The sequence below is a fragment of the Lissotriton vulgaris genome, unplaced genomic scaffold (genome assembly GCF_964263255.1).
Source record: "Lissotriton vulgaris unplaced genomic scaffold, aLisVul1.2 SCAFFOLD_1830, whole genome shotgun sequence".
NCBI lineage: Eukaryota > Metazoa > Chordata > Amphibia > Caudata > Salamandridae > Lissotriton > Lissotriton vulgaris.
Window position 1 is genome coordinate 49,606 of NW_028254071.1, and position 11,650 is coordinate 61,255.

Genomic DNA, 11,650 nt, shown 5'->3' on the forward strand with positions numbered 1-11,650 from the left:
CTAAGCAGCAGCTTATTTTGTGAAATCTTCCAATCCAATGAATGATTGCGAGGAGTGTGTGGTGTTCATATAATGTTGACAACATCGAATTTTGTGTATTTGTTTGGACACTGTTAGTCATGTTAGTGTATGAACAAACAAAAATGTACAAGTGCCTTTGTGTGAAGGGTTTTGGTGTCACTGAAAGTATGTTGCTTTGCACATAAACCAGAGCCCAGCCTCAGCAGTGAGTTACTTGGTTTGCTGCACAAAATATTTCTTTTTAGCTCTGTGTGGGTAAGGCTGGATCCAGAAGAGGGTCAACTAGGAATGCTGGGATTGTATGTAGCATCACCTCAAGAATGCAATTAGGGGGTGACTTTGGGACCACATTTTGCTGTTTAGTTCAATAATATGTTCATCCCTCACAATGAGTCATTGTCTCCTTGCCATTAGTTAGTCAGATCCTTGAAATAGGTGTGGTAACTTGCCTCCAAGATTGTTGTCTCTCCCACTGAGAAACCAATCATAAAACGTCTCGTCATCTGCACACATTCCTTAAGAAGAAAGTCTGGCTTACCTATGAAGCTAGGAAATTTCCAAGGAACTTTAAAAGTTCTTGTACAAAAGCCTATTAAAGATATTGCTTTTTGTTCCTTTTATTTTAAAGTTCACTGGAAAATGCATCATGTTATCCCATTGTTTTCTAAATATTTGCATGGGAAATGGTGAATGGCCTACCAAAAATGCTGTGTCTCGTGAAAGTGAACCCCAATGCTTCACCCTCCCTCACCTGTGCTTTGCCCAGCCCCACCACTCTCAAATTTCACCAGCCGCCACTGCTGTAAACCCTGCTTTACCCACATCAAACGCGGTCGCATATGGCCTCTCTGTGTGCTTCCATCCTGCTGTCTTGCTCTGCAGAGACTTCTAACTGACTGACAGACAAATGTTTAGTTTGGGCAGCTCGCCTAAACAATACCGCATTAAGCTCTGGGGATAACATGTACAGAAAAGGAGAGTGAGAGAAGGGATTTAGAAAGCAGCTTCTCAAGCACAAGCTAATCCCGAACAAATATCGCTCCGGTGCTTTGATCTCCTTCACCATGCTTGGTCTGTGGGCCCCGGGGGCACAGGTTGCTGCTGCAAGAGAGCGACTATTTGGCCTCGTTAACAAATACAAAAAATTACATTGTGCCAAAAAGCTCCTGCCAGGAGATTCTTAATAAAATATGAGGTTATAGATAAGTAACAGTGAATTCGGGGGATGTTTTTCACAGTGGGGTTCTAAGTGATGTCAAATTGACAATGAGAGGAAAGCTCAAGTTATCCATGATGTTACTCAGAACCCCCAAGGTGAACAAAATCCCTGTCATTCTCTTTTTACCCCCAAAGTCATCTGCCCATTCTATCGCCCGCTACACAGTGGCAGAGGAGTATAGGTGGAGCCATACATAACATGTTCTCTGCCATGTATCCCTGCCCCAAAGGGTAAAACATTTTTTACCTACCATTCTTGACCAACCCCTACCACATTCCCTGCCTTCCTTCTTTCTCCTCTCTCAGAGAAGCCGGTCAGCCTCACCTGGAAGGCCTTTATGACTTCACAGAAGAGGGTAATCAGTTTTTCTATGAGAGCCATACAAAACAAATCTATGCTGAGTCGAACACTGAGGGTCTACTAATTTACGATGGAGATGGGACATGGAGCGCAGGAAAATGAATTGAAACACCCAAAATTATTTTGTGAGCATTCTGGAAGCTGGTTGCTGAGCTTCAAACAACAGAAAATAAGCCAACTGAATGAAGCTAGCCACTTCCACTCACGACGACAATGCAATCAAGAAAGAGCCCATCTTGAGGTGTCAATATCACAGGAGATGGCACATCAAACTCAAAGAAGCCAGGCGGCTCTTCAAACTCCAAGGGAAGATTTGTGCCCATTGAGCTGCACTCAGTACATGAGCACCACTTTGAAGGGAGCCAATCCAGGGTAGCTTAATCGCTAACTCAGCTGCCCTCGAACCGTCCACCTACTAACATAAAGTGAGCTGCAGTGTACAACTTCACCACTCTAGAAATGGTGTGCAACAGAATTGTGATCAGATGCGGTGCGTATGCCGGTCTGTTGGTTCCCAGTTATCCACTACTCAGCTTGACAGTAGTTAGTCCTCTATTATCAATATGTTTGATAAAAAAGATGTGAAATGGGTGGAAAAGTGGCGCTCATGGGGGCCTCATTTATGAAAAGTGACGCATCCTTGCGGAAACGCAGGGGTGCGTCACTTTTCCGTACGACACGCTGCGCCAGAAACTTGCGGCGCGGATGCGTCATATCTACGGAATGACGCACCGTGCCGCAAGCGGAGGCGCAAGGCGGGGAAAAGTCACGCAGACGCGGCCGTCCTGACGTAGCGAAAAGACACGCAAGTGCGGTAAAAATGCCGTAAGTCGCATTTGCGGAACGGCGCACGTGTACGCATCGCTGCGTCACTATTACGTTGCGTCAGAATCCGGAAAACGCCAAAAACACGCGCATCTATCACCTAATTCTCCCGCAAATGGAAAAAATTGCCACCATGGAGCCTGAAGGACAGAGCAGCAGCCAAGGAAACCTGCCACATGGCAGCCAGGATGCCCAGCCTGCAACACAGGGAGAAACTCTTGGAAAGAGGAAGCGCAAAACAAATTTCAGTGCTGAGGAGAATGATACACTGATAAGTGAGGTAACAGACCACCAGCACCAGCTGTTTGCCAATTCCAAATTGCCACTAGCCAAAAAAGAGGCCATTTGGCTGGACATATTGACCAAGGTGAACAGTGTGGGACAAACTAGGCGGACAGTCATTGACCTAAAAAAACGGTGGAATGATATCAAGCGCAGCACTAAAGAAAAAATGGCCAAAAACCGGAAAGACTCTGGGCTTACAGGAGGAGGCAGCCCATCACAACAAGAAGAGCTGGATGACCTTGAGGAGCGGTTTGCAGCGGTCATCCCAGAGGAGTTGGTCGTTGGAATCTCAGGGCAGGACAGTGCACTGCATGAGGAACTGGAAGAGACACAGGAAGACACACAGGGTAAGTCCCTACAAGGGGAAATGTGCAAATAAGGTAATGTTGTGCTGTGCAGAAAGTAAGGTGGGTGGTTCAATTACTGACGTGTTGTGGAAAGCAGGGTCTACAAAATGTATTGTACCACGGACATGCACATGTTACATTTGGGAAACAGTTACCCCTGTGCAAGTAAACCTATATGTCCAAAGTGAAGTCCCAGCCCACTGCTGCACCTGACAAGTGCCACACGCAGGTGCAAAGATATAACTACCCTCCTGAAAAGAAAATCACACAACATCCTGCAACAGACCGAGTGTCACACTTTTATGACTTGGACTGCTACCACTGTGCTGGCAGGATGTAATTTTGTTCATGTAGTGGTGCCACAATGTGCCACACCCACAATAATAGGCCACACACAGCCATCTAACATAGTACAACATATCATGTCATTGCATCATTACCACATTAAAGTGTCAGAAAGCGCACTTCCAGGGCTGTTGCTAAGGGTAGACCCAGAAACATCTATGTCCAATTGACAATGTACAATAGGAACATCAAAATGTAACTATCATGCTGCGCAACAAAGATATGCATACACAGAGTCTGTGTAAGGCATGCAAACCTGAATTAAAACGTAATCTCCCCTCCATGATAAAAACAACATATCTCTTTTGCATTCAAGTGGACACATAGAAAGGTTAAAAATCTGTTCATGACTGCATCATGCACGAATGTGTCCTTTCCATGCACACAAACACTGATCCCCTGCACAGCTGGACCCCCTGCAACATGGTGCAAGTCTGCCTGGGTTGGCGCATGGCAAGCATTGTGTACCTGTGTTGTTGCGAAGGACAGGTGTGCTGCTGAGTATGGCCATGGGCCTGGTCACGATAATGTAGTTGTCGTAGTACATGGTCAACCTTGGCACATTAGAGTGCCTGCTCATTCTGAGTGTACCAGTGTATGGGTTAACAATGCCTCTTTGATGATTGTCGTGCTGCCACATGCAGGTGACACAGAAGTTGTCAGTGACAGTGATGGTGATGTCTGTAGCAGAGTTATGTCCTGGCAGGTGAGGTGGCATACAGGGTTGAAGGTGAGGAGGTACCTGACATTGTATACTTGCAGTGTTCAAGAGGAATAAACCTTTGTTCACAGTGTGTACCTGAGGCAGTCAAATGCAAACAGCGTACAGTATGGTAGCCGTTGTGTCATGCGATGACCATTTCAATGTATGCTGCACAATGTCAAATATGCAATGCATGTGTTCCAAAATAATATATACAAATTCTACTTCTTTGTGACACAATTATGTTGTGATTGAAGTCATACATGTGGTAATGTGTGTCACTATGTGAAAAAAATAAATATTTACAAATGTGAAAGAGAAATAAAAATGTTGTGCATTTATGTGTCAAACACTAACAATTGGTAGTGTCATGGGGGATACATGTCCGAACTATTATTTGGATAGGTGTACATCATGAGAAATATGGGGTAACATCACAGATTATGAACCAATGCTGTGTACTTAATTTTTGGCTATGATAAATGGTGTGTGCAGCACTCACAAATCTGACTCCATTGTGTGTGTTGTGGTTGTTCATAAAGGTATTGAATGCTTCAGGTCTGGGTGTGTGGTGACAAGGAAACTCAATCCATGTCCTCACTGAACTTTGAACAGTGTATTTAAAGTCTCCGCTGTGAAACACCTACTCTACAGTTGCAACATGCCAAGTATGAACAATGAATGAAATGGAATGTCATGACACGGCATGTTTTGGTATAATGTATGTGCCTTTTTGTACAAGAGTGTCACACCTGTTGTCCATGGGGGCACAATGTCAAACATTGGCAATTGTGGAGGGAGAGCTGTGAGTTAACAAATGCAGGACAGAACAATCAATGTCTCATGGTTGCAGGGATGTGTGTGTGAGTGTGTGCAGCAAAACATATAGAGGCCCATTCACAGAATGAACTCAAGACTCAATTCTAATCTTACTACTATATAGTAATTCACAGCATGCACTTACTACTTTTTCACATTCACACAATGAACTTAATACTATTGGCATTCACAGAAGTAACGATTTTGCCTAAAGTGTCTCTGAAGACAGACTTAAGATAGAGTAAAGGCAAAATCCTAACTCCTGTGAATACCAAAAGTACTAAGTTCATTATGTGAATGCCCAAAGTACTAAGGGCCTTATTTATGAAGGCCTTGCGCCGCCGGTGCGTCACTTTTTCCCATGTAAAATGTGACGCACCGGCGGCGCAAGGCCTTCATAAATAAGGCCCTAAGTGTATGCTATCAACACTAAAAAAGTATCAAGTTTACTATTGAGTTTCAAGTTTGTTTAGCAAATCCGGAACACATTGAGGGAAGTCACACCTCAAAGATGTGTCCCAGTTCTCTGCAGCCTATGCAACCCTGCCTTTGTGTCACGTGAAAGGAATCCGCCAGCCAGGCTCACTACTCTGAGTCAATCACAATGCTGTGAAGTGTTGGTGTCACTTGTAATAGTAAGTGGGACAATACATGCTGGAATGTTGGCCATGTTTGCCATGGATCCAGAAATCCAGCCTGTATACCTAACATGGAAGTGGGTATTACTGCTCTGGTCATCATAAGTGGTACCTGAGTCACCTTGGCAATATGCACATGAGCCACATTATGTAATATGGCCCCTACCCACCCTCCCATGCCATGATGACACATAGCATTATCACATCAGTCACTCATCCCTTCGGTCTCCATAATAAGTCATTTCAGTTCTCTCATCTGAGCCCACAATCCACATATGGTCTATGAACTACCACTAAGGCCACCACCCCTGTGTTCCCTCATCACTGAATATTGTAAGTCGCAATTAGCCTACTCCATGTCAGCCGCTGTGCAAGCCCACAGCAGACGGATGTACATGGTGTGCTGAAGCCACGCCTATGGGAAGTCCAAATGTGCCCATCTGGGTCTCAAATCCAATCATTTCCAGCAGCAACTGATATACAGTCATTCACTGATGCAGCTCAGCCAGCCTCCATGCACTTATACATGGAAAACATTTGAGAATGACAACAGGCCTTTCCAAACATGACCCACAGACATTGCACATGCCTACACTGCTGACAAACCTCTAACACCACCCTGGTGTCAAACACAGCCTACACCAACGTTACTGCAAGTGAAAGTCACACCTGGATACACAACTGTGCATACCACACCTCCACACTGTGCAAGCCTAACAAACAGCACTACAGGGACACGGCATGATAGAGCACTGATCTCTAAGAAGCAAGAGGCACCAGCAGATGCCTTTAGAAGAAATGTATAAACACCAAGACACCTGGGGCCTTTTTTATGAAGGACTTGCGCCGCCGGTGCGTCACTTTTTACATGGGAAAAAGTGACGCATCGGCGCCGCAAGTCCTTCATGAATAAGGCCCCTGAAATGTAAAACGCATACATGGCCCCAATGAGGGAGAACCACAAAAAAACAATCCTACATAATAGAAATTCCTGCCAACTAGGCAAGGTCCTGCATTTATACAAGAACCTATGCTGCAAAGCCACAGACATCACCCTGGCACTACAGACCTGTGATAAGTGTCCAACAAAGTTCACCATAAACAACAACAATTTCACTACAATAACTTTCCCGTACACATGAGATGCCACAGGCAGCACCACCCACACCTCTCACAACACAACAGCCATACTACCATACCCACCGGGACACCAGTCACAGCTCAATGCACACCCTCAAACATGAGATACAGCCACCTGTGGGATCAGTACAGCCCTGTCCTCATTATATCAACAACAGCACCAAGATCACCATATTCACAGCCACAGGTGACATCTCCACCCTCCGGGACCAGGAGCTGTGAGTGTGCTCCAACACAGACTAACAGCACACAGATTTGCCACACTACATGATGCAGGATTCTAAGGAACATTGCTCAACTGGGTCACTCACCCCACCAAGAGGTTCAAGGATCAGACTGACAACCTTCGCCTTCAAATGCACTTAATTCCAATGCTGAATGCAAGAGGGACCATCTATGTGTCTGACCCCTGTCAACATCAACAGGGCTGCCTCAGCACCATATGAAACCAAACACAGCCTCAACATTGTATCCATTGCTGATGACAGACTACTCATACTCTCTCACACCTAAGACTACACCAACTAAACACATGAAAAACAGTGAGGAATGCAGTACGTCCCAGTCTGCATCAACCACAGCTGCATGTAATCAAAATCAGAGAATACCGAATTCTGTGTCCTTGGAACAACTCCTTCAGCATGTGAAAACACATGTTGCATCTACCACTCTGATGGGAAGGGGCTGCCACTAACGCTCAAAGAGATACGTCTTGATGAGTCCTCTGAATGGGAGTAGGTCCTGGGTGTGCCGTAGATGGCCTGGGAGTGCAAGGTCTTGGCGGTGAGGTAGGACAGGGAACTGCTGCTGGAGGTTGGTCATCAGATGCGGTGGACAGCGGTGAGGGGTAGGCTGGTGGAGTGGACGTGGCGTGTGGGGGTGTAGAAGGTGAGTCTGCTGCACATGTAGGGTTGCCCGGCCTAATGGAGTGCATTGTGTGTCTGGTTGTGGAGCTTCAAGCTGATCCACTTGCTGATGGGGAACCAGTGTAGGTCTCACATTTGGGGGATGATGTTGCTGCGGTGGGGGACGTTGACAATCAATGAGCCGTAAGTGCATTGGATGTGTTGCAGTAGTAGTAGGTCTTTTTCAGGGAATCCTGCCTACAGTGCGTTGCAGTAGTCCAGTCTGCTGGTGCTCAGGGCCTGTGTCACAGTCATTTTTGTCTGGGGTGGGGATCCACTTGTGGATCCTGCATAGCATGTGGAGGCAGTTGTAGCATGAGGGGAAGATGGCGTTGACCTGCTCAGACATGGAGAGGGAGGAGTACTGGAAGTATTGTAAGTTGCGTGTATGGTCAGTGAGTGTTGTTGCTGTTCCCAGTGTGGTTGCGCGACAGGAGTAGTCCCAGGCTCAGGGTGTGGGTCCGAGGATGATGACCTGTGTCATCTCCAAGTACAGTTTCACACTGCTGCTCCTCATCCAGTTGGTGAGGGACTTCATTTCCACGTGGAGGTTTGTTCATGGTGTGTGTGGGTCCCTGGTGATGGAGTGCAAAATGCCACATGCACTTCCTACTGTGCTGGAATGTGTCCCCAATACACACCAACTAAACAGACATCAGGACATGCACTCAAGTAGAATGTTGCAAGTGTGCAAGCACTGTCTGCCCATGTGCCATGTTTTTTTGTAAAGTTCGTATCCATCAAATGATTAATGCCATGTCACTTTTTGTACACATGAGTGATGATGTGTCGCTTGAGCTTTGACATGTTGAAACACAGCAAAGTCAAAAATGGTAGATGACTCTAAATTGTGCATTTGTACACCACATGTCAGACATGATCATAAACCTACATCTATTTTTGATTTCAGGCCATGGTACACCTAATCTGGAGCTGGAAGCCATGTTTGAAACGGACAATGAGGGTGGTGAAAGTGTAACCAGTATGGGCCCAGAAATCATCCAGGACATAATCCAATCACTACAAACTCCCCCTCCACCCACAAGAAGGCAAAGCAGCCCAGTGGGATCTCCGGTTGGCCAACAGGGAAGCACTCCTATGCCACCTCCCACAACATCTGTGCCTCACCAGTCGCCAAACACACTAAATACATTTGAACAGCGTGTAGTGGATGTGCAGAGTCAGTTGGCACAGGAGGTGCGTAAGGGCATTGAGAGCATGGCAGGGACCCTAGAGGGAGTGCTCCGGTGCCTAACCTCAAATCCTGCCAGTGCGGAAACTGGTAGCACCACTGAAGCACCACCACGCACTTTGTTTGACGCCATGACAGAAATTTCAGAAGTCATGCAGCAGAGACACAGACTAATGCCCACCACAAGTGCCAGCTCTGAGGTGGCCAACACTCTGAAAGAAATACAGGACACCCTCAAGCAAATGACAGCCAAACAGGATGAATACCTCACTAAATTGGCTGACTATCAACGAGATGTGACAGCTGTGCTTGAGAGCCAGCAAATAATGCTGAATGCATTTATGCGGTACCTGATGGGCATTGAACATGTTCCAGGTCCAACACCATCGACATCTGCAGTCCATGAAGTGGCTATGCCTACTGTGTCGACTGCCCCACTGGTCACACCATCAGCTGTGACAAACCCATCTGATGAAGATGAATCAGAAGATTTCCCAGTCCTCCGCAGAACAATGCGTTAGAAGCACATATTGTCAGTGTTATATCTTTGTAATGATGTAATGTTCTATGGTCTCTGTGCTCACAGGATTCCAGAGTGTGGAATCCAGGGGGCAGTACACAGATAAACAGTTACTGTGAGAGTTGGTCCTTGGATCTCCCTGTGGTTGTTACTTTGAATAAACTACATTTTCTTCTACAATCCACTGTACTTCAAGTCATTACAGTCAGGAGTCGGATTTTCCTTCACGAGCAATTGTTGTCATCACAAACTTCATGTTCCACAAACCCTGTGATCTGGGTGGAGTACATAAGGGTGGAACCTACGGAGAAAGACGTAGGATTAATTTTGTACCTGACCCGTAGGTGGAGTAGGAGGTTCATCCTTGGGAGTGCGTGTTCCTTGTGTTTCCTTGTCTTGGTCCTCTCTCCTGCTCCATGACAAACAGCATCAAGAGGTCCCTCCTAGACGCCACAGCAAAATCCACACAATCCTCAAAGTCGGTCACACTGCCAATCCATAGACAATATACATTGCTTCATTTCCAGAAACAATGTTCCACAACACACTAGCTGCCACACTCCACTATGGCATGCGGCAAGGTAATACACCACACTGGATTGTCTCCTCCCTTGCAGAGCAGATGATTCTGCATAACACATTTCACTGTACAACACACAGAGTACTGATGCTGAGTCCCTCAGTGACTGTCCATCAGTACCTTTGTCTACTATGTGTACATGGCCCCACTTGCTGATAACATCAGTGGACATGGACTCTGCATATTACCCTACGCCTAATACACCCAGCTCTGCCTCTCCCTCACCAAGGTACACAACATCACAGGACACAACCACAATGGATGCAAGATGTGCCAACAAGTATGTGCCTCAGCTGGACAAATCTCCATTTGTTGTCAAAAGAGGACATCACCCTCACAACAACCACTACCACATGGGACTATACCTGGGGGTACCCTGGGCTGGATAAACAGTTCACCACTCATATGTCTAACACAAACTATACATTGTACAGAACACATCCCTCACCCTGTCAGTATGGATACTAGTAGTATCCTCACCATAGTACTTCACCCTCTGCAAACTGTGCAAGAGCATCAAAATTATTGTCAACTGATGCATTGATTAGACCTGCCACACATCCATCTTCATCATCCGGTTCTATGTTAATGGCCTCAATATCAGTATCAAAAATACCCTCCGGACAAAATTGATTAACGTCCAGACAACCGTAGGTAGACGTTCCCAGTGGCTCCCATGATTATACCACTACCGCCAGCACATACAGGAGCACTACTGCATCCACACCCATACAGATATACTGACACTAAAGGAGTTCACACACGCCTACACAGTCAGCCACAACCCTGGGCAAGCAAACCTCTACCAATGAATCTGCTTCTAGGCCCACAAGACATACGTCTGCAATACAGACCTAGCCATGGTCACATTTCCCTGCATTTACATAGCCAGCTTGTTAACCAGCTTTCTTTTCCACTTGCAGGAAAGACGTGGGTCATACTGGCCCTCAGCATTGTGAAACACTGCAAACATTGAGCTACAGTCTCAATACCAGGTGGCCCAATTAATGACGGCCATTGTGCCATCTGACCCTCACTTGTTGTGACGTTGTGTGACGCCTAACCCTGCCTAATAGTCATCATCCATCACCAAGGCACATGGTCATGCGATAATGCAGCATGCATCAAATCTGACCCTTACACGCCTTGTTCTGCGTTACAGGCACGTGCAATGGGTGTTGCTGGGTGCCTTGCCAACAACATCCATTTGCTGTTCACACTGGCCCAGATGTAATAGGAACATGAAATGGTAAGCTTTGTCCAGAAATACACTGACCCAAGGCAGGCTTGAGGAAGGCTCAATGTTGAGAATTATGAAGAAGTTTACTTGTCTCACCTTTATCACACAATGCAGTACATATTGTAAGAGGAGGAGCCCGTTGTGATGATTGATTAACTGAGAGGTGTCCGTTCATGTACAAGTCTGATGGTCCCCGCAAGGCAGACACACTTGCCCCATTGTGCAAAGGTGACTGCGTTAGCGAAGAACAGTACATTGTACAACAGTGATGGTGAGAACAACAGGACTGCGCTGTATCTTGCAGACATGGCACGGTCCTGCCCTCCCTCCTGCAAAAGGGTAGCGCAACTGGAAGGGCTGCTGTGCTCCACTATGGCGAAACGTAATGAAAGACGTCCCACAATCTTTACACATGATTGTTGTTCACATGGGCTCACCTGAGACGCATTAGCTAAAGTCCCTCAAGGGTGAGTATTGGCCTGTATGAATTAGTGATAGTGTAAGAACAACT

The 11,650-nt window shown here is 46.3% G+C and overlaps 1 protein-coding gene across 1 annotated transcript; it reads left to right on the forward strand.

Annotated features, from left to right (window-relative positions):
• Positions 1 to 2,910: 2,910 nt before the first annotated feature.
• On the forward strand, positions 2,911 to 9,499 carry LOC147660669 (uncharacterized; the record flags this gene model as incomplete). The annotated part of the gene is made up of 2 exons (XM_086951548.1): positions 2,911 to 3,057; positions 8,518 to 9,499. Coding segments are annotated over 2 exons (950 nt in total), but the record flags the coding sequence as incomplete, so codon positions are not given.
• Positions 9,500 to 11,650: the final 2,151 nt, after the last annotated feature.